The sequence below is a fragment of the Pimephales promelas genome, chromosome 10, assembly GCF_988280905.1.
Source record: "Pimephales promelas chromosome 10, fPimPro1.hap1.1, whole genome shotgun sequence".
In the NCBI taxonomy this organism is placed as follows: Eukaryota; Metazoa; Chordata; class Actinopteri; order Cypriniformes; family Leuciscidae; genus Pimephales; species Pimephales promelas.
Window position 1 is genome coordinate 18,272,274 of NC_142778.1, and position 24,826 is coordinate 18,297,099.

The 24,826-nt window shown below is 36.5% G+C and overlaps 1 protein-coding gene across 2 annotated transcripts in view; it reads left to right on the forward strand.

The window, feature by feature from the left end:
• Positions 1-3,270: 3,270 nt before the first annotated feature.
• Positions 3,271-24,826, forward strand: part of myo7aa (myosin VIIAa) — a 68,594-nt gene continuing 47,038 nt past the window's right edge. Inside the window, exons 1-12 of one of the 2 annotated variants that reach the window (XM_089135442.1) lie at positions 3,271-3,525; positions 7,068-7,135; positions 17,644-17,757; positions 17,955-18,107; positions 20,229-20,413; positions 21,546-21,667; positions 21,774-21,916; positions 22,864-22,977; positions 23,096-23,249; positions 23,339-23,415; positions 23,767-23,886; positions 23,970-24,112. In XM_089135442.1, coding sequence (XP_088991568.1) covers positions 7,118-7,135; positions 17,644-17,757; positions 17,955-18,107; positions 20,229-20,413; positions 21,546-21,667; positions 21,774-21,916; positions 22,864-22,977; positions 23,096-23,249; positions 23,339-23,415; positions 23,767-23,886; positions 23,970-24,112 — 1,343 coding nt within the window. In that variant the 5' untranslated portion in view covers positions 3,271-3,525; positions 7,068-7,117. Of the gene's footprint in view, positions 3,526-7,067; positions 7,136-16,665; positions 16,957-17,643; positions 17,758-17,954; positions 18,108-20,228; positions 20,414-21,545; positions 21,668-21,773; positions 21,917-22,863; positions 22,978-23,095; positions 23,250-23,338; positions 23,416-23,766; positions 23,887-23,969; positions 24,113-24,826 lie in introns of those variants that run through there. The other variant, XM_089135443.1, reaches the window with a different exon arrangement.

Consider the following 24,826-nt stretch of genomic DNA (forward strand, 5'->3'; position numbering starts at 1 on the left):
TAAGAACGCCAGCTTTTAGATTTTATTTATTTGCACATATAACATTTAAAATACAACTTTACAAATCCATTAACGAAAAAAAAAAAACTGTGCGGGAGAAAGTGAGAAGACCATGAGGTCTTATAAAACCACTTCCCCAAAATCTCATTAAAATGGACATAAAATTACATGATCAAGCAAGACAATATACATCAATCATGTTAATACAACAAATGAACAAAATAAACTTAATTATATGTTAACATTTTTTTCAGCTCTCTTTTAAAAGTGTTTATAGTGATTTTAGTCTTTAAAACAGGGTCCAAATGATTCCAGAGGGAATTCCCTCTGTATTTCAGTGTAGATTGATTAGCTGTAGTTCTACAAAAGGCAAGATACAAATCTTTACAACGCCTAGTGGAATAGGCATGAACATCCGAAGAATACATGAAAAAAATGATTGAAAGCTCTGGGCATAATATTTGTCATATTCACACATACTTATACATAAAAATATTTATGCAATATATGTTAACATTAAATATGGTCAAGATGTTATATTTGATAAATGTCGTCAAGATGTTATATTTTATGGCAAATCGCGCGTCCCTTGGCTGTCGAAATTTCGCACGCGTTTGACGAGTCAATCAGACGCCTGACCGCGCGACAACGTTGCTTCCATTATGAGAACGTAGCTACATTTGAAATGAAAAACTTGAGTGCGTAAAAGAGGCGATCTGTGAACGGGCCCTTCTTTGTCTTACCAAGTCATGGTGTTCATGTGAACAATGAGCCTCGTCTACTCTCCTTGCAAGGGTGTCGAAGTCTGGACAAAATATGTACAGTGACATGACATCACTGCCAGATTCAAACTGTGCGCTCGCTGGCGCTGAGCCAGAGATGGACGCGCTCAGCGCTTGTCATTTCATATAAAGTGTTGGGCGGGCCGTATGGCCAAACTTAATTCATTATTATTATGAAAATTAAAATTTTAAATTGTTTTTATTAATCTGTTTGGGTGGGCCACCTGTCACTCTGGCCGCCCATAAATCCGCGCCTGTTACAGAGTACAGACGATTGGTGTATGACATCACAGTACTGATTCGAAAGCATACAGTGATTGACTTGAAACGGCTCTCTACAGACGATTGGTGTATGACATCACAGTACTGACTGGAAAGCATACATCATACAGTGATTGACATGAAGCAGCTCAATACAGAGTACAGACGTTTGGTGTATGACATCAGTACTGATTCGAAAGCATTTTGTTATTTTATTTTTTTTATTCTGAAACAATATGAGTGATCAATCTTTGATATTTAAATCACCATATTGTAATTTCTGCACCGTTAAAGGGCATCCATCCCCCAATATTATTAAATGTAGCGTATGCTTCATCTTTCATTTTAAATTCCTAAATTCGATCAATAAATTCAATTATTTCGAATAATAAGACACTACATGGCTGTTAACCTATAGCATAAAACACCTGCAGACAGAAACAATCTCGTTTAAATAGCAGATCACACGTCGAGGACGCACGTTTTGCTGCAAAACCGGGAGTTTCTCATGCGCATTTTCCGTGACCACAAAGCCCACGTTAAGAACGCCAGCTTTTAGATTTTATTTATTTGCACATATAGCATTTAAAATACAACTTTACAAATCCATTAACGAAAAAAAAAAACTGTGCGGGAGAAAGTGAGAAGATGAGGTCTTATAAAACCACTTCTCCAAAATCTCATTAAAATGGACATAAAATTACATAATCAAGCAAGACAATATGACCAATACATCAATCATGTTAATACAACAAATGAACAAAATAAATTTAATTATATGTTAACATTTTTTTCAGCTCTCTTTTAAAAGTGTTTATAGTGATTTTAGTCTTTAAAACAGGGTCCAAATGATTCCAGAGGGAATTCCCTCTGTATTTCAGTGTAGATTGATTAGCTGTAGTTCTACAAAAGGCAAGATACAAATCTTTACAACGCCTAGTGGAATAGGCATGAACATCCGAAGAATACATGAAAAAATGATTGAAAGCTCTGGGCATAATATTTGTCATATTCACACATACTGTAGCCTACTTATACATAAAAATATTTATGCAATATATGTTAACATTAGATATGGTCAAGATGTTATATTTGATAAATGTCGTCAAGATGTTATATTTTATGGCAAATCGCGCGTCCCTTGGCTGTCGAAACGCACGCGTTTGACGAGTCAATCAGACGCCTGACCGCGCGACAACGTTGCTTCCATTATGAGAACGTATTAGTGATTGGCTGGAACACTGTTTGTTAGGTTTCGTGGTCCGGGTAAGACATGATTGTTTTTGTTGCCGTTTGTGGAGCCTGTGGCGTGTGGTGTCTACAGAGACCGCGTTTTTTATGGTGTGTTTAGGGGACAGGCAGCTAGCCGATAGTGAGGAGACGTTTGATGTATGTGACAAAAAATGTTTTGGCCCAGCATCGCTAGAGAACCTTTAAAAAGTAAGTTCAAACCTACCTTAATTTCTTCTGTATATATACACTTCCAGTCAAAAGTTTAGAATAATTAGGTATTTTTAACGATTTCTAAAGGATCATGTGACAAGACTGGAGAAATTGTGCTGAAAATTCAGCTTTACTTCTTAGGAATAAATGACAGTTATTTTAATTTGTAGTTACATTTTAGTTTAAATAAATTTTAATTATATAGTCTTACTCATTTTTAAGATAGCAATTATTATGACAGACTTGCACAGAAAATGCGTGCACATCTCTGTAAATGTGACACAAACAGGCATGTTTTGAGAGGCATCCTAGAGAATCTATTTGTCATCTCCAGGTTTCATTGCAGTAAACTTCAAATCAAATTGCCCGGGAAGCAGTGACCTTTTCATCAATAATACAGTTAGCCTACTTGTAAAATACTGGCTGTTCATTTGCATTGAGAGTTTGATTGTTAGACGTCTTTTTATTTAGTGTATCTCTTGCATGTGTAGAGAATGTTTCGTATTGCGTCTCTCTAATACAGTTAGGCCTACTTGTAAAATACTGGCTGTTCATTTGCATTGAGAGTTTGATTGAGGGACGTTTTTTTTATCTCTTGCATGTCTAGAGAATGTTTCGTATTGCGTCTCTCTCTCTCTCTCTCTCTCTCTCTCTCTCTCTCTCTCTCCCTCTCCCTCCCTCCCCCCCTCTCTCTCTCTCTCTCTCTCTCTCTCTCTCTCTCTCTCTCTCTCTCTCTCTCTCTCTCTCTGTGTACGTCTAACTTCTCGTGACTCTTGAGCCGCCTTGCTCCCTCCTGTCACTCATTCTGTGTCTGTCCTGACTCCTCCTCCCCGAGAAGGATTAGTGAACGTGGGGGAAATGACTGGAGAGTGTCGCTAACCCATATTTATCCTCATACAGCAGTGGAGGCAGGTGTCACATTCCGAAGACGACACACAGGCCTGTACCATAGGGCCTGTACTCTTGAAGTCATTCTTCATCTCGTCTGACGCACCTGTGGATGTCTGGAAACACACAGAACAGTCTTCCCTGCGTTGTGGTGAGTGACCAGTGTTTGGTCCTTCATGTAGGTCTTTAAATCTTATTTCTGAAAGCATTTTCTACCCTTTAATTTTACTTTTATTGTTTATTCATTTATTCATTACATCATGTAGCCTATATCCCTTGTACAGTTTGTTGTTAGTGCTGCTATATCTGTTAATGATGTATATCAAATAGCACGCTGGAGTAATTGCATTTATTAATGTCAGCTATGTTTTATTTTATTTTTATTTTTGTACAAAAACATTATTCCCAAAGCATTCTGAAGCTCACTATCACAGCCTTTACAGTTTATCAGATGTGTTTCTTAGATTTTTAGAGATGACTGTACGCAGTGAAATTAGAGTATTGTCTGATGTGCTAAATTACAGTGTCTTCTCAAGGACGAGACACAGATTGCATGGAGGTTTGCAAGTTTTTCTTGCTTTTCAGCATTTCGTTTATCCACTGGCTTGCCTACCAGTTAAGTTTTTTTTTTTGCCAAAAAATGACAGCAACATCTAATTAATAATACATTGATATTTGAAGCCAGTACAATTTAAGGAACCTATCATAAGAAATCCACTGTTTGCAGTGTGAATACAGGGTGTAGAGTTTCTGTGAAACCTTTAACTACATTACCTGTAAAAGATAAATCTAAAGATCAGCAGCTGTGGGTTTAAAATAGTCCTTTATTGGTATTTTGGGCATTAAGATTTTTCTATGTCCGCTTGAATCTGTCGTGTCATTGGTCAGAACAGGAATCAGATCGGCACCCTGCTGTGGATTTTGGACTAAGAAGTTCTTAAATTGGCCTAATCCAAATCATATTTTAAACATATCCAGTACACGAAACAAGAAGAGAGATGGAGGTATACAAGTGCACCACAAATGTTTTTTTAATGTTAAAGTTTATTTTGCATTGAGTTTTCAACATGTTTGTTCTTTTAGATTTTTATTTATATATTAAACAGCAGTTAAATGTCAGAAGGTGACAGTTGGATATTATTAATTGATTAGTCAGTTGGATTTGGGTTGATAAATTGGTTTAGACGGCATCATCGTGGATGTATAACACAACCCTGATGTAATCAGAGAAGGACCTTAAAGGAAGTTCAGATGCTTAGAAAGTAATAGACACCCCTCCATTTTTTTTCTAGTCTAAAATGATTTTATTTATAAAATCAAACTTGCTTATTTATTATTTAATTTAGTAGAATTTGAATGGTATGATATTCTTATGCTATTCTTTGTTGTCATGTAAATGCCGTGGTGCATGAATAGGATCATCATTCAGTTGGTACATATCAAAGTACCATGCATGATATTTGATACCATGGTATCGCCACAGTACTTTTTGTGAGGGAAATGAAAATAAATGTGTACCGTCTCTTCAACAGACCCAGTCCCGTATTTAGTAGTTTGTTTTAACCCCTCTCCCGTGCATCCAGAGTGTGCAGTCTTTATCCCCAGACGTCAGCTGGTTTAATTAGACAGTAAAATATTAATGTCCTTGTGAATGCATGCTCTCTTCAGCACATTTATCATGTTCACCCCTGCATGTCCAGCCCAGATTAACCAGCTAGACGTACAGGAACTACACCAGAGTCTGGACCAGAGTTAACTAAAACACTTTAGTTACTTGAAAGATAGATAGATAGATAGATAGATAGATAGATAGATAGATAGATAGATAGATAGATAGATAGATAGATAGATAGATAGATAGATAGATAGATGATAGATAGATAGATAGATAGATAGATAGATAGATAGATAGATAGATAGATAGATAGATAGATAGATAGATAGATAGATAGATAGATAGATAGATAGATAGATAGATAGATAGTCTTGCTAAAGATGGCTTAAAGAGATCATGTTTATCATGAGGTCATAGGTCAGCTGTTGTCAAAGGGAAGTTAAATAGAGGAAATGTGAGGAAGGTCATCCACGGCTGAATAATTTAGCATGAGAATGTTTACAGCTGCTATTTTCTTGTTTGTTTTACCTTTTTTATACAATTTACTGCTCTTCACTGTAAAAAAATATTTTCAAGATTTGTTATCACAACATTTTTTCTGTTGTCAAATCAACTTAAATAATTTATTTAGTTCAGATAACTTATTGTTTTGAGTTTCTGATGATTAAATCTAATCATTGTATTAACTCACTTTTTTCCTGTTCAATCAACTTAAAATTTTAAGGCAACCAGGTTACTTAATTTTTTAACCAATTTTTAAAATATTGTTTTACAATGTTGCTTTTGATATGGTTATTTTTTGTTTCTGTTCACATGGTTTCTAAAGTCTACAATGGCGATGTGTTTGTGTGTCTGCGTGTACAGTAGTTAACATTTGAATTGGATCAAAAAGTTTAATCAAAGTTGTCCTAAGACAAGAACGTGTTTTGTTCAAAATTCATAATTTTGATGAATGGTTTTGATCCACTTTAAATGTTGACTACTTCATTGTTGCATGTCCCATTGTCCACATGAAATCAAAATGGCCAATTCTTTTGTTTTTATATTTTGCTTTTGTTTTAATGATTTGCAATCATTATTTATTTATTTTATTTTTTAAATCATGTGCTCTCATAACCTTTAAACAAAATAACCTCCCCTCCATTTTATAGCTCATCTCTTCTCTGATGATGTGTTTACTGGCGTGAGGGCGGGACAACATGTCACTCACAAGAGATCCACCAATAGCAAACCACAACCATCTAATCCATTCCCCACAGTCAAAATCAAGTCCCACCTTACATTTTTTTTTCTCATTCGAAAAGCTGTTTCACTCGTATACATTACATAGGGAAGCAACATCTGTTTCATGCTGATTTTATATGTATTTATCTGTGTGTTTATCTTCTGACTTTCAGTGCTGACAACAGTAATTCAATTTCAATTTAATGTGCAAGAAAAAAACAGTATGAGTGTTGCATATGTAGTTGCCATGTTGCCATCTAAAAAAAATGTAAACCTTATGATTAATATTCTATAATTTTAATACATGCAGAATTATGACCTTATATTACTTGAAAGACTATTTGCAATATTTGTACTTTTTTGTCTTACAGTATTTGTACAATAAAACAGATTATTAAAAATTGTGAGAACTGAGAAATGGAAAATAAATTAGGTAAGAGTTAAAAAAAAATCCATATTTTTTCTTTCTTTCTTATTTAAATGTTCAACATTTGGTGTTGACAAAGCAATTAGTCAAATAAAAAAACAAGGTAAATAAAAAAAAATAAAAAATCGGTGTACAAATCTAATAAACAAATAGTATTGACAAGTGAAATAAAGCAATGGTGTAAAATTAATTTCAAAGAAAATTTGAACGAGTTTCTCAGGTCACGTGACAGATTATCTGAATCTAATGCTCTGTGCTTCACTGTTTGTTTGTGTCGATCAGAAGTTTTGTTGGTACAGTATTATGATGATGCACTTTAAAAGAAACTTTGGAGATGTGTATGTCATGATTATGTTAACAGGCTGTAATAAGCACACTGTATGAGTGTTTTGCGACGCACTAATCTTGATGTGTGGCTCTTTCTCAGGGTCTGGTGTGCTGACGTCTGATGTCCAGGAGGAAACAAACAGCACAGTCATGGTCATTCTACAGCAGGTACACAAACACTTCTGCGGAAGTCTATGGACCAAAAATGTGACATGAGACATGAAGTAATTTAACTGCGTCTCTCATGACAGTTTGCAGACTCTGCTTCAGTTGTGTGTGTTCATGTGTTTTGGAGAGAGCGCTCTAAAAAGAGAGTGGGAACTCATCCTTTCAAAGCTAGCTTGCTTTAGCTAGTGCCATGCTAGCACTGGTGTAAAGTATTTGAGTAAATGTAATTAGTTACTTTACTTAAGTATCTTTTTGGCTATTTGTAGTTTTACTGAATATCATAGATATAAGCAACTTTTACTTTCTACTCTCTAATAATTACTCTTTATTCCAATACATTTGTCATGAGTAATGCAAATGCTGAATTCGGAACCACATACTAAACCACTACTCTTACTATCTTTGCCAAATAAAGATATGGGGAAAATTGTAAGAGTAGTATGCGGTTCAGAATTCAGCAAATTATGGCACCCAATGGGGTAATCCACCAGCCGGAAACTGAAGCTTCTTTTGGGGGCCGCCAGTGTACAGTAGCAGACCATCAACTGCTGTTAGCGTTCCATTGACTCCTATTCATTTTGGCGTCACTTTGACAGCGAATAACTTTACATCTCAGGCGTCCAAAGAATTTGTCCATTATTTATTTCTAAAGAAACACAACAATGTATAAAAGGCTCCATTACATTCTATCTTACGTCATGGCTCCGTAGAAGCAGTTTTTGCAAAAATAGGCTAAACATTGCGTCATAACCACAGGACTCTCTGACGCACAGTAGAGAGATTACCGTATAGACAGGAGGAGAAGCTCGCAGGCAATCTTTTACTGTCTATGAGGCAATCGGGGGGACGTGGAGGCATAAAGTCAAGGGAGAATCCCATAGAGAGTCCATAAAAGCAATCAGACAAAATATTTCAACAACAGATTTGTTTCAGATTTCAATTCAGATTTGTCTTGGCAGAGCTACTTGAAGACGAACAACTGTCATAACGGTTGCTCACGTCAAATCTCCATCGTCAAGCTCAGTTTGAGCCTGTGCAGTACACTCAGCCATCAGGAAGTGAGTGCTTCTAATGGGCTTCAATTTTCTCTGTTGAAATCTAGGAGGTTGCTGTGTCCATTTCTTTTACTATCTATGATCATAGACAGTAAAAGAAGTGGGCAGAACCATCTCATTGGAACTCCATTGAGACAAGTGAAGCCCAATTTTAGCAATTTTTTTAGGACTTCCTTTCCTGACGCGCAGACTCAAATCGACTCAAACAGAGCTTGACGACGTAGATGTGACGTGCGCAACCCGTCTGTCTTCTGGTGGCTGTGGCATGAGAAATCTGAATCATTCCCTTCTGAAACATGCAGAGGCGGAGAGTGTGAGTAGGAGCTTTCCATGAGCTAGGAGCAGGAGAAACTTTTGCTAGGTATTCTGATGAATTATTTTGTCATTTTGCCTCCACGTTTCCCCGATTGCGCGCAAGCGATAATCTCTCTACTGTGCGACAGAGAGTCGCGTGGGTATGACGCAATCACTAGCCTACTTTTACAAATAACTGCTTCTACGGGGACATAACATAAGCTACAAGGTAATGGAGCATTTTATACATTTTCGTGTTTCTTTAGAAATAAATAATGGACAAATGTAGTCTTCAAACGCCTCAGATGTAAAGTTATTCGCTGTCAAAGTGACGCCAAAATGAATGGTAGTCAATGGAAATGCTAACGCAAGTGAAGTTCTGCTACAAGATGGCGGCTCCCGCAAGGCTTCAACTTCCGGTCGATGGATTACCCCCTTGTCTATGATGGCACCTAACTTTTTCTGCAGTAGTTTATTTCTGCTACAAAACAAGCAATATCACCATCTACAAGGCATTGGAGGTAGTATATCTTACTGACTCACTTACTTACTGAGCCCTACTCACCTAAAATAGTCAACAAGGCTATTTTACACAAATGCGAGTGCATTAGCGAGCAGTTTTTGAAGGTGTAGTGCATTTTACACAAATGCGAGTGCATTAGCGGGCAGTTTTTGAATCGCAGGTGTTTCATAAATGAGATGAGGACATGGCTGGAGGGTTTAAGAGACTGTTGTGTCGACCTTGCTTTATTGGAGTTTTGAAGTGTTCGGTTTTATTTTGATTTTAGAACATAAATATCCTCACAAATCAGCCATTTCTTGTTTTTCACTGATGTGTCTCTTAGGTTTTGAGGACTAGAGTGTCTCTGAGCTTACATTCAGTACGAGTAAAATTCTTAAGTTCATTTGAAACCCGATGCTTTACTCAAGTCATATTGGAATTGTTGGTTTGTAACTTGTAATGGTGTAACACTGTAACATATCAGGCAGGGTTTTACTTTATTTTGATGGTCCATTTAACACATTCTGTTGACTATAAGTAATGTTGCACCTACTGTACATGTCTACTAACTTCCATTAGAGTATTAGTAGACTGGTAGTGTTAGAGTTAGAATAAGTTGACATGTACTTGCAAAGTTACTTATATTCAGTAGAATGTCTGTTGGTGGGACCATCAAAATAAAGAGTTAGCTGATATTAAGACAGTTTACGAATACTCTATTGACTGCTAGTTGACATGTTGTACCAATTTTACTCATAGTCAACAGAATGTTCAAAAGGGACCATCAAAATAAAGTGTTTTTGTTCTTTGGTGTCTGTAGAGATCAGTTTGGGAACATCACTGGTTTGACATTGAGACACATGTACACACTCGGTCCAGAAATAAAGCTGCTTCAGTTGAGCGGAGAACGTAAATGCTGTTAACTAATTATCTCTAATCTGATCAGGGTCTCAGTACCACACACTCTGCCTCTGCCCTCAGTAATATGTCAATCTGTATTGTTGCGTGTTGTGAATTCAGCTTTCTGTTGTTTGTCTTGTTTACTTCTTTATTAGTGCTTCTCGGATTAAAGAAGTTGTTTGCATGTCTGGATTATTGAGTTAAGGCTGTTGTTTTCCACAATATTCTAAAGACCCTATAATTTTGTGATAAATGACAGATTATGTTCTCTGTTCAACGCCTGAATCTCATTACCAGTGCTCATTACCAGCAGAAAGCTGTACAAAACAGTGGTGTAGGCGAGTCAGCGGGTTAGGGTAGTTGTCATACTTTTTACTGTGATGAATACTTCTTGCTCTCTCATTGGCTGTTGGTCATCGCCGATGTAGTTTTCTGTCAGAAGTTCAGAACACATTCACACAGCAGTTGGCGATTCTCTCAGATCACGTCTTTGATAATTCACACTACGTAATTGTCACTCACTTGAACGAGCACTGATTTGCCTATGATTTTGGACATTTGTCGGCGATCTCCCAAAACGGTAACACTTTAAAATAATGGTCAGTAGTTAACAAGTAGCTATGCAGGAAGTAATAGGTAGTACTGCATTAACACCAAAGTTAATACTATTAACTAATATGGAAGCAATATTAACTAATCCATTAAGTAATAGGTAATTTAGTACAAAGGTTGTTCCTTGGTAGGTGTTTGATTATTACTAAAGAAATATACTGTATACTCATTGAGAACTACTTGTGAACTAAGAAATAATAACCAATTAATTACTAATCACAAAAGTAACATGTCTAAAAAGTGAACAATTGTGGGGGGTTTATACTCTTAACATGGTCATAACATTTCAGAAGCATGTGCCTCAAATGGGTTCTTTGTGGAAACCAGTTTATGAAGTTTATACATCCCCCCAAATACATTAGCTAGGTTGAGATTGTGACCACTACTCTTGCCAGGATGGACGCATGTTCTCTGTTTATTTAAAACTTAAACATAAAATAATCCTAATAAAGACAGTTTTTAAAAATAAATCTGAAATAATTAGGAAGTGATGCTGACACTCTCATGATTGGATTTCACTATTATGAGCTCTATTGAATGTCAGTCACATATATCTCAGACTCCAAAGACCTATAACTTTATAGGTCTGAATATAAAGCACATGAATATAAACACTGATGTTCACTTGTCAAAAACAATTAGCATCTTTAATGAAGAGATTGGCTGCATTTATGTTACGATAAGCTCAAAAACACATCTTCCAGATTACAGTGTTTGTTAGAATATTAGTGCCTCACAGAACCTGTACAGTATGTGTCAAATATAAAATTAAATTACTTGTATCATTTGTGAAAAACATGTTAACTCCTCAATAACTACTTAAGCGTTACCTTGTCATCCCGCAGGAACTACTAGTGATGTGGCCCATTATTTTAAAGTGAAAAACATGTTAACTCCTAACTAACTACAAGCGTTAACTCCTAACTAACTACAAGCGTTACCTTGTGGTAACAAGGTACAAGGTAATGCTTGTAGTTAGTTAGGAGTTAACTCCTACTAAGTTAACTTACTTACTAACTCACTAATGTTACTTAATGTACTTATAGACATTGTAGATATCTGTGTGACAACTAGCCACAGTCTTACAATTCTTAAAGGGGTGGTTTACTGCTTTTTTCTTTGCATGATTGTGTTTATGGGGGGCAATATAACATGTATTCGTGGTTTTTCTTTTTTAAAAAGTCTTATTTTTCATAAATTTCACCTTTATTGTAGGCTCTGATTGGTTAGTTTGGGCCGGTGTGTTGTGATTGGCTAAACTGTAGCTCACGTTGTCCGGAAGGTTCACTCCCATTAAGTGTACAGGCGAAACATGCATGCGCTTCGGTCCAATGCAGAGCCACTCTGGTCCAATGTACAGTAAATAATGGTGTTGATACTGCAGAATCAGAGCCAGATTCAGACCCAGAAAGCGGCAATGAAGAGAGACAAGCAGAACCTCCCCACATATTGCTCTGAAAAAACATTTCTGAATGGTAATTTGCCTATATTTTTTTTTAACTTTATACACATTTGTTTTACACTGACTGGCTACTTATAACGTTATATACACAAACAGTCGGAAATGGTTTACGTTCTTGATCAAATTTTAATTTAAAATCAAAAAATCGCAATCAACCCCCCCTTTAATTATTTACAAGTCTCATAATTACTTATGTTTGTGCAAATACGGAGAGTTAAATGTTTGGTTTGCGCTATATATACAATACTTTAACATCTTTGACAAATCTCTTTCTCTCTACTACAACTGTAGTAACAAGGGTTATTTTTTCATGGTTATTGTAGGTTATTTTAGAAAGACGCTGGTCCATTGGCTCTATTGGCTTTCATGTAGGATCTGCCAGTGCAGTGGAAACCTCGTGAACACAGAACTGGTCTCATCTGCCTTTTTGTGTCTCTAATCACTGCTGACAGGACCTCATTTTTAGGACAAGAAAGTGGTCATTCATGGGCTGATAAATACACAGGGGTACGAGGGAACCTCGCCTCTGTCTGCCACAGTGGAACGAATGGTTGCAGTGATATGTCACCTTAAAGAACAGAGATTGAAACGAGGGGTTAATTAGCGGTGAGCAGGTGCCGTAACAGGACAGTGTGTTTGGAATGGGGTTGCAATGGAGATGAAGGGGGATAAAGCACTGGAAAGGGATATGAGAGCACGCAGACTGAGTTACAAGTATCTCACATTAATACAGGTAAGGCCGGGGATTAAAGACGTTAATCGTTTAGTTTTAATTGAGTAAGCAAGATGCCACTTATTTATTATTTTTATAAAACTGGGAATGACTTGTGACGTGAGAAATCATAAAAGGTGATCCTGAGAGCATTGCCAATTTATCTCAAAATTACAGAGAAAAAATTTTTTTTTGAAGACTTCTTATATCATAATTTATGACAGTTACTCTAAATAAATACTCTATTCATCCGTAGTTTATTTAAAAAATCTGGTAATTTAAACAATGTAATCTAATGAGCATTATCACTGAAATGAATGAGGAAAAAACTCAAAAGCATAAGAAGAGACTGAGAATCTAGGTGACATTTTTACTTAATCACTATAAAAAATAATGTCAAAATGCACTATATATTTTTTTTTCCACTTATATTTTTCTTTCGATTTTGGGCTTATGTTCTTTACAATCTTTGTGACTGTAAGATTCACCCTATATGAATATCATGGGGCAACACCTTGCATTTTTTTGCCATAAGTTATTTTAGTAATATTTACATATTACTTTAGTGTTTATTTATATTTTACATTTATATATATATATATATATATATATATATAGAGAGAGAGAGAGGGGGGGGGGGATTTTAATGTTGCTATGTGGTTTCATATCTTTTTTTCTTTTTTTTCTTTAGAAAAAATCAATTTAGTTTGAGTAATTTTAGTATTTCAACCTATTTTATTTCATAAAATATATTTAATTCTTATAAGTTTTTATTTTTAATTATTTAAGTTTTATTATTTCAGCTTTATTTAAAATTAAACAAAACCATTTTAATAGTTTTAGTTAACAAATAACAACACTGATTTTTACAATTTTCTGGCTCCTATTTAATTAGCCTTGATTAATGAATGCATTCCAGTCTGTGGTACGAATATTTCAGTGCCCATCCAATGACATCACCTATTTCATTCTCCACCCGAGAATGAAAGGTGGGCGGGGACAACAGAACAGAACAGACACTCCCCCTGTGTGTGTGTGTGTGTGTGTGTGTGTGTGTGTGTGTGTGTGTGTGCGTGCGTGTGTGTGTGTGTGTGTGTGTGCGTGTGTGTGTGTGTGTGTGTGTGTGTGTGTGTGTGTGTGTGTGTGTGTGTGTGTGTGCGTGTGTGTGTGTGTGTGTGTGTGTGAGTGAGTGCAGTCATGCATGATGAGCAATGTTGTTCTGAGAGGATAGATAGCTACAACATAATCTTGGAAACATGCTTTACATTTACATCTACACTGGTTTACAGTAACAGCTTATTATGAGAGAGTTTAATGGTTTAAATTCAATAGTGTTTTAATTGCTTAGGCATGTCTTATGAGTATCCTGTAATGTCACAGTTTGGCAATGACACTGTGCATTGAGGTGGAACATTTGGCAGCGTTTTAATGGTGGTTGCAGTGAAACACCAGCTGTCCTTTAGAACATAAATTATCCTTGTTTGTTTGACCTTTGCCTAATTTTGTCATCTAAATGCTAATACCAATCCAGGCCAAATTTTAAACTGAATGCCAAGGCCAAGATGATTTACTGTCATTTTTGGTGTTTGCCAAGTCAAGCATCTACTGCTCATGTTCTATCTATCTTTTTTTACAGTCGATGGTTTGAACAGTTCTTTTTTTCCTCAAAAGTTAACCAAAGACTTATGGGACATAACAAGTTTGGCATTGCCTTGTGCTTAGAAAACAAGAAAACGTAGACTTTATAATGCATTGAATAAACTCAATTATAAATTTTTTTTATTTTAACTCCTCACAAATTCAAAATGTAAAAAAACAAAACGTATGACCAGTTGTTGCCAAGAGGGGGCGATCTTACGTTTAGATATTGAACTCATCAGCTCACATCAACTCGATGGGTTTTTGGTTAACACTGATGCTAGGCTTCTTTGCTTATCGTTTGTGCTGCCGCTCACTAATGTAAGACTAGGTTGCAGGGTGTTTTATGACACACATCCTTTACACTATTGTAGTAACTGATGTACTAACGTTACCCCATTATTGTTTGTCGGGGGATAATGCATAACTAACACAAACGTCATTCGTCTTGTTACTGGACGTCGTGCTGATCGTTTGCACTTGCTGAATAATTTACAGTACCTCGCTGCTGCAGTCTCATACACATGCACAGCTATATGTTCACCACCATGTTTTCATCTCATTTGAACTGGATCATCACCATCACCCGATAGTTCAGAAGAAGCAGGGATAATTAGAGGTCCAATTTCTATAGCCTATGTTTTTCCAATGACCGAGCATTGTTTCAGGAGTTTGCAGCTTATACCTTAAATGTCATAAATAATGAACTCGCCCATTAATTTTTTCCCCTGATTGTGTGTGATGTGAAAGTTCGTCTGTGGTCGGTTTCTGATGTTTTTGAAATACGTCTCAATATGCTCACGAAGAATGTATTTTAGTTTAAAAACAACTGTTTTCTATTTAATGTTTTTAAAATGGCTAATTTATTCCTGTGATAGCTAACGTTACAGCTGAATTTTCAGCATTATTACTCGAGTGTCACATGACAGCCCATTCTCACTCCCAAGGCGTCACCTAACTGACGCCTTGGGAAGCATTTGGACATGCTTCAATATCTGACGCTTTAGGCGCCCTTTAGCGTCAGTTAGATGACGCCCTAGGATCGCGTGTACCCTACCCCCACCCCACACCTAAACCTAACCGCGTCCTCTAACTGACGCTTTCCTTTAGCGTCAGTTAGATGACGCCGTAGGATCGCGTCAAGTAAGTGACGCTAAAGGGCGCCTAAAACGTCAAATATTGAAGCATGGTCAAAGGTGACGCCTTGGGGTGAGAATGCGTTGCACATGATCCTTCAGAAATCTTTCTGGTAACACTTTACAATAAGGTTCATTAGTTAGCAATAGTTAATACATTGAGCTAACATGAACTAAGCATGAACAATACTTCTTCAGCATTTATCAATCTTAGTTTTAATACAAATTTCCTTTTCAACATTTACTAACGTCGTTAAAATCAAAGGTATTTTGTTACATTAATGCACTGTAAAATGAACAGCTGTATTTTTATTAACTAACATTAGCAAAGATTAATAAATACTGTAACAAATATATTGGTCATTGTTTGAACCTTATTGTAGTATTACCATCATTATAGGCTGGTTTGCTGCTCAAGCTGGTGCTGGTTTGCTCTATAATATTATGACAATTTAGAAATTATTTGCAGTCAAGATAGGAACCCATGTTAGTTTGGTGATATTTGATCTACAGTATATACACACTTTACTGTAATTTAGCTTTATTGTTGGCAAACTATATTCACAAAGTAGGCCTATTTCTTATTTTTTAGTTTCTGTTTCTGCACTCAGACTTTCAAAGTCTTGCTTTTCAATGAATACTTAAGCATGCCACATTTCCTTCCTAGAGTGCCCTTGTTTTAGCCTCTGATAATAAAAGACTCCTCCTAGTGAGCTAACAATGCAGTTGTTGTCTTGGCATGAATTATTCAGCCGTGTGTCGTTGCTAGGATTGTATCAGCGATGCTGGCTGGCAATGCTGCCTTCTCAGACGTGACAGATGCAGCCAAACGGTGTTGGGTTCTCCCTCTACCTGTATTGATTTGCCTTTGGGGATATTTAGTTAATTAAAAAGCGCCATATTAACTGGGGATCCACCTCCACACCCAATGCAATGACCAACCCTTCCTCAATTGACAGGCAGGGACAGACACCATTCACACCATGTACACAAGCAACAGTGGAGACAGTGAGTCAGCAGAGAAAAAATGACTTAAAGAGCAAGAAAGTGAATGGAGCAACAAATACAGAGAGGAATGTTCAACACAGGATCAGGCTTTGGGCCTCAGATTTGGTTTCCTTTGTGCAAATGATGCCCTAGAGGAGCCTGGGACATTTGTGTGTTTCAGGACGTAGTGCAGACAACTTGGACTCTTGTTTTTGTCTCTACAATTATTTTTTTTCCTGTTGTCGGTCGGAAAGGAAACTTTTTTTGTGTGTGTGTGATATCCTGGGTCTCTGGACGGCTGGTTTTATGCTCACACACCTGCTGAGGAAGTGAGGGTGTGGATGTGTGTCTGGTATATCAAGACGTTCTCGGTCTGGAGTTTTGCCATTTGCATGGATTAGAGTTTGATCTCGTGAGGATGTACAAGCGTCGGGATTACGTCGAACTCTACGAGAAGGATCAGGCAAAGTGGGCCTTAGTACGAAATGTCAACACTGTGTTCAAACACAGCACCCTATTACCGGTATGTGTGGAGAGTTGCCAGTTATGTACAAATGCTTACCATTCATTTAATGGTGTCTTGTTGGAATTATATTTTGGTGGATTTACATTTGAATTCAGTTTGATTTTGATCTAGCCCTAAATAGTAAAGTGTGTTCAGTGTGTGCATGATGTCCTGCATGATTTGTCAAAAAATACGACTTGTTGAATTATACTTAAGTTCCTCTATTTCAAGTTGCTTTGGATAAAATCATCTGATAAATGCATACATCATGTTGTTGAGGAGAGGTGTGCTGGTTCTTTACTAAGTGATCAGACTTGCAGGTTTGCAGCACTTTTTGAGTTACATCATTCACTGATGATGTCACAGCATCTCAGTCTCTGATGATGTCGTACTAATGTCATTTACAAATAATAAACTGTAATGCAGGGTTATTAACTGAAACTAAAACTATAAAATAAACATAAACTGTAAAATATAAAAAACTTAAACTTATTTAGCAACATTTCTCATTTTGACTTGAAGTACTAAAATTACTAAAGTTAAAATGACTAAAGACTAAAATTTATTTAGACTACAATTTTTGACAAAATTACAAAAATGTTAACTGTAAATGTCAAATGTTAAATGTATTGAAAATATTAATTAAAACTATAGGATCTCAATCAAATCAAAAATAACACTTCTCCGATGCTTGATGTGTTTTAGGGCGACTATGTCTGGCTGGACCTGAAGACAGGCCGGGAATTTGAGGTCCCAATCGGAGCCGTGGTGAAGCTCTGTGATTCTGGTCAGATCCAAGTCTTGGATGATGAAGGAAACGTAAGTTATTGATCATTGCTGATCTGTTGGGCTGAAAAGCTGATCTTCTTCTGGCTGATTTGTTGCATTACATATGTTTAATTTCATATAAAGACTAGACATGTGACTTTGGAACTAATAATTATTCTGAAGTTCTTTGGTGTGGGTTTTTTGTGTTTTCTCTTTGCATTGAATCTATGGATCTGCATTCTTTTCAGGAACACTGGATCTCTCCCCAAAATGCCACCAACATCAAGCCGATGCACCCCACCTCCATCCACGGGGTGGAGGACATGATTCGACTGGGGGATCTGAATGAGGCTGGGATCCTCCGGAACCTTCTCATTCGCTACAGAGAACATCTCATCTATGTAAGTCCTGCTGTCCTTTCAAAGTATTGGTGATTTGTAAGGTGTTTTGTTGCGCAATCATACAACTAATGCAAAACTCCAGATCAGATGTGGAGGTCCAGTTTTGTGATTAATGGAAAGTATTGAATAGGTTTCTATTTTGAAGGTTTTAGATTAGTTAATAAATGTATACATGTAAATGACCTGAATAAAATTATTATTTTATTAATAAAAGAAAATGAATTAAAGAAAAAATAAATGATGCATGTCCTTTAATCAGTTACTCGTGTGTGTGTGTGTATATATATATATATATATATATATATATATATATATATATATATATATATATGTATACACACACTATAATAGGACACTCCTCCATGATGCATGTCCTTTCATGAAATTTTAACTACTAAATATTCCACAGTCAATTGTTATTATACAGTACACTGTTATTATATAAACTTTGTATTATAACAAAGTGGAAGCAATTGGGAACAACAGCAACTTCAGCCACGAAGTGGTAGGCCACGTAAAATCACAGAGCGGGGTCACTGCATGCTGAGGCGGGTTCGCAGAGTCAATGGCTACAGACCTCCAAACTTCGTGTGGCCTTCAGAATAGCTCAAGAACAGCTAGAAGAGCTTCATGGAATGGGTTTCCATGGCCGAGCAGCTGCATCCAATCCTTATATCACCAAGTGCAATGCAAAGCGTTGGATGCAGTGGTGTAAAGCACGCTGCCACTGGACTCTAGTGTAGTGGAGACATGTTCTCTAGCTACCAATCACGCCTCTCTGTCTGGCAATCCGATGGACGAATCTGGGTTCGGCTGTTACCAGGAGAACGGTACTTGCCTGACTGCATTGTGCCAAGTGTAAAGTTTGGTGGAGGGAGGTATTATAGTGTTGGGTTTTTTTTCAGGGTTTGGACTTGGACCCTTAGTTTCAGTGAAACGAACTCTTAATGCTTCAGCATACCAAGACATTTTGGACAATTTCATGCTTCCAACTTTGTGAGAACAGTTTGGGGATGTCCCCTTCAAGAATAGTTAAAAGTGTTATAGCTGCAAAGGCCAACATCCATAACGCAAAGTTCAACTTCATGTAAAGGCAGACGTCCCAAAACGTTTTGTTATATAGTATATATATATATATATATATATATATATATATATATATACTTATTAAATTACAGCAGAAAAAATACTTGCAGGCTGGCCAACCAGGTAAACCACAAGAACACCATCTTGCGTCACCAGTGAGCCAGTGAGACTAGTTCAAACCAATCTATGCTTACTCTATATATATATAATTGATAATGGGATATTTCAGTTATTCATTGCGAAAGATTTTCTGCCCTATTCTATGACTTAAATTAATAAAAAATAATTATCCAGGTCCACTAATTTGATAAGTTACTCAATACCAAATGAATAAATAAATTTCAGATATATTTTACACAACTATTGTCAAAAATATATATATATATAATTGGAATAAATAATGTGGTATTTCTGTTTTATTATGGTCATCGCAAAGACAAAAACACTTTGTTGCCCTGTTCCATTAATTAAATCCGTAAGAGCCTTTATCTACACTGTTTTTAATAACTCCCCTTTAATAACTCCCCTCAGTTGTTTGCTTTGGTTATATTCTCTTCTCTTCTCTTTCTCTATATGAAGACTAACTGTGGTGGTCGGGTGAGTACGCAGACATCATTTTCACACGCATGGCTGCTCGCTGTTCATTGCCTCACTCTGAGTGAGTGTGTTTTCATTACGATTCTCCATTTCAACATGGCTCTGAGGTCTGCGGTAACAGGACACTGATACATCCCACTGTAACAGCACCCTCCGAAAAGCAAGATGCCCGTGCACTCTCCTCTCATTGTCATATTCACTCGCTCTGCCTCGTAACCAATATCACTGTCTGTTTTGTGCCATAACACGACTGTTGATATCTGCATGTCCACAACCTGTCAATATTGCATAAAAGTGGTTATTATTCTGCAGTGTTTTAATGTCAACAATTACATTCGAGAGGATATTTATTATTTTTAACGTCATTTGGTCCATTGAAGAAGCAAACATTTCCACTCAACTACCTCTGCTTCAGCTCTATTTCTGTATCCTTCGTAGACGTATACCGGGTCCATCTTAGTGGCTGTAAACCCATATCAGCTGCTGCCCATCTATACGGCAGACCAGATTCGACTCTACACCAATAAGAAGATCGGAGAGATGCCTCCACACATCTTTGCCATCGCTGATAACTGTTACTTCAACATGCAACGCAACAACAAAGACCAGTGTTGTATCATAAGGTGCGCAAACCTGAAAGACTCTGTTAGCAACGCTTGGTGTAAGTGCTTCCATTAAAGCTTGATGGGGAAGACTTATGTCTGTCTATCTATTATTTAGGAACTGGATATCTTCAGGTTAACCCAAACTCTTTTCTTGACCCTAACCCTATTACCCTAAGCCTTACCTCATCCCTGACCTCAAGGCCAATCCTGATCCTCACCCACACATTACCCAGGTCATTTTAAACCTAACGCCAACTTTGATCTCACTTCTACCAGTCTAAAGTACAGGACAATATTTTTTGATGCCGTTGACAGCGCTACTATTGAAGCTTGTTTCCGCCACATAATAAAACATTTTAAAAGATAATTGCGACTTTTTATCTCACAATTACGAGTTTGCTTATCGCCATTCTGACTTTATTTCTCAGAATTGCTAGATATAGAGTCAGAATTGTGAGATATAAACTGACTTTATAACACACAATTGAGACTTTATATCACGCAATTCTGACTTTATAACACAATTTCTGACTTTATATCACGTAATTCTGAGATACAAAGTCAGAATTGTGAGATAAAAGTCAGAAATTGTTTGATAAAAAGTCACAATTACCTTCTTTTTTTTAATTCTGTGATGGAAACAAGCTTCCATATACTCTTGTCCCAAATTTGGGACTTATCTCAAATATCTACTTCGACTCCTAACCTTGGTAGCAGAAAGTGCGTATCAGTTTCCCAGAACAAGGTTTATCATCTAGTGTCTAGACACAACCCAACTATAAAGGGGAATGTTCACCCAATAATGAAAATTCTGTCATCATTTACTCAGCCTCGAAATGTTTCAAACCTGTAAGAATTTCTTTCTTCTGCTGAACACAAAAGAAGATATTTTGAAGAATGCCGGTAAACAAATCCCATTGACGGTTAACCCAGAATGTCAATGGTTAATGGACCCCATTGACTTCCATAATATTTTTTTCCCAATACTACGCAAGTCAAATCTAAAACATTGTTCTGTTGAGAACTGTTAAGTGTTGATTGAAAGATCCTTTGGGGAACTATAAATGTTTAAATGGCATCGCTACAAAAACCCTGTTTGGAACCTTTACTTTTAAGACAGTATGTTTATCTGTGTATATTTTCCCATCAGTGGTGAGTCTGGAGCAGGAAAAACAGAAAGTACCAAGTTGATTCTACAGTTTTTGGCTGCTATCAGTGGGCAGCACTCCTGGATTGAGCAGCAGGTGCTGGAGGCGAATCCCATCTTGGAAGGTAAGAGAACCGGGACCATCTTGTGGGTTTTCAGCTCTTAGAAACCACATTTCTGTCAGAAATAAGCAAATTACATTCTGGTTTGTTTAATGACTTTAACCAACAGCCTTTGGGAATGCTAAAACCATCCGTAATGACAACTCCAGCCGCTTTGGGAAGTACATCGACATTCACTTCAACAAAAGAGGAGCTATAGAAGGAGCAAAGATTGAACAGTACCTTCTGGAGAAATCCAGAGTGTGTCGACAAGTATGAACAAGTTTGAATCTGAATTCTTTTGCTAATATATTATTGTTCAAAAGTTTATTTGATTAAAAATACAGTCAAATTTTTAAAGTGGATTTTATTCCTATGATGGCAAAGCTGAATTTTCAGCAGCAGAAATCATTCTAATGCTAATTTGCTGCTCAAGAAACATTTCTTATTATTATCAATGTTGAAAACAGTAATGCAGCTTCATATGTTTGTGGAAAACATGATATATTTTTTTTATCAGCATTATCTGATGAATTTAAAGTTCAAAAGAGCAGTTTTTATTTGAGATGGAGATCTTTTGTAACATTATAAATGCCAACTGAATGTCATTGATAAATACGACTTTTGAACAGTAGTGTATGACATTTCAAAACATTGCGTTTTGGTTTCAGAAGGGTTATGTTGGAGTACACGTTTCAAGAAAAACAAAGCCCAAATAGGACCAATGAATGAAATATATATATATATATATATATATATATATATATATATATATATATGAAGAGTTCAGATGCAAAAGCCTCTAAGTGCCATTTGAAATTTTCTTCTAGAATGATCATTTTTATCAAGCTTGTATATTTAAGTTCAGTGATTTCACTTAAATGGCAATGATAATTACCTATTAATTGTTATTTAAGTGAAATTACTGAACTTAAATATACAAGTTTGACAAAAATCATCATTAAAGAAGAAAATTTCAAATGGCATTTAGAGGCTTTTGCATTTGAACTCTTCATATATATATATATATATATATATATATATTACATTAATTGCGACTTTCTAGGGTCATAGGTCATACTTACCTGTTAGGTTTTCTCAAACATTATTATAATTTTAATCATTCTATTTTTACGATTAATATAAAATCCTTTCAAATGGCAATATTTGTGAAACTTTTTTAAGTTCTATAATTAGCATCTTTTCTCCCACTCTTGCAGGCCCGTGATGAGAGAAACTACCACATTTTCTACTGTATGTTAAAGGGAATGACTCCAGACCAGAAGAAGAAACTAGGCTTGGGTAAAGCCGCAGACTACACCTACCTTACCATTGTGAGTGATGATCTTCACTGTTCTTTAATGCTTTAACGTTCTTGCTGTGCAGAGTACATGTTGACAATGTACTTCAGATATACAGATGATATAACCTTGACCTGTCATAACTCATAAGGGAAGCTGCACTGTTTGTGATGGTCGTGATGATCAGAAGGAATACTCAAACATCCGTTCGGCCATGAAGGTCCTCATGTTCACTGAAAAGGAGAACTGGGAGATTTCTAAGCTGCTAGCCGCTATTCTGCACATGGGCAACCTGAACTACGAGGGTGAGTTTGCTTGGACAAATGTGTCTAATAAACTCATTTTATTAGCCTGAAATTTTGTATTTAACACCTTATACAAACTTCCCCCTCAGCTCGCACGTATGATAATTTGGATGCCTGTGAGGTGGTGCGTTGCTCAAATCTCACCACTGCTGCTTTTTTATTAGAGGTATGACGCTAAATCATAAGTCATAACATGGCTGCTGTTATGGTCATTTAGATGCATTTTGATAAATAAAAAAATCAGTCTTTGTGGTATCTGACATTTGACTGTTCTGGTTAATATGTTTTAGCATGCTAGTACAAGAATGTGCAAGATCAGGTGTTTGTGTGCCCTCTAGTGACTAACATGGAAAGATAAAATGACTGTGAGGGATTTAAGATTTCTACAGGGTGCAAAAAGTACAGAGAAAATGTATCTTCTCAGGAATTCAACGTTTTTCACAAAGAAATGGTATGCTTAAGTTAGAAAATGACTGTTTGACAGCTGAAATGACTGTATTATTGTATGTTTTCATAGGTGGACATGAAGGACCTGATGAATTGCTTGACCAGTCGAACCATAATAACCCGTGGAGAGACGGTGTCCACTCCTCTCAGTATTGAGCAGGCGCTGGATGTGCGAGATGCCTTTGTTAAGGTAAAACCATCTCACACTTTCAACTACCTGTACATACATAATCCTGTTTGGTAACAGCATCTAACCGGCTGTGTGTCTCATAGGGTATATATGGACGCTTGTTTGTGTGGATTGTTGAGAAAATCAATGCAGCCATTTATAAGCCTCCATCCCTTGAGCTCAAAGTGGTGCGGAGATCCATCGGGCTGCTCGACATATTCGGCTTTGAGAACTTCACAGTTAACAGGTAGAATGTATCACACACACACTTACATACAGCACAAATCCTGCGAACACCTCAATATAGTGTCCCTGCTCCACATATTTTTTTTTTTTAAATTGATTACTTATTCACTTACTTGTACACTAATCCTAATAATCATGATGGTTCATCATGACTACTTTTTAGACAAATTGAAATCAAAATGTCATTCATCAGTGCATATTATTTAAAACAGGAAAAAAAAATTGCCTTGTAAATTGTCATTGAAATTTTTATAGTTCTGAAGCTTCATCTCTTTCCTTTTCAGAGAATGTTGCCTTGACTAGCTTTGAAATGCATATTTAAAGAGAATTCATATATGAAATATTGTTAAATAGACCCGGTTTCACAGACAGAGCCTTAGTTCAAATAGGTCATTTAAGTGTCTTTTATAAACGTGCCTTAGAAAAAACATTACTGGTGTGCATTTTGAGACAAAACAATGGCACTGCATATTTTGAGATATTTCAGTGCAAGTTGCTTTCAACTAAAACAGCTCAAACATGCATTTTAGTCTGGGACTAACCTTAAGCATTGTCTGTGAAACACATCGTTTTAATTTATTTATATTATTCTGTACATTAACGATATTTGTGAAGTCCTTGATAAATTGCAATGTATATTATTTGCTGATGATACTAGTTTGTATGCTTCGGGAAAAGACCTTCAGCTTCTTTTAAATTCAGTAGAAACTGAACT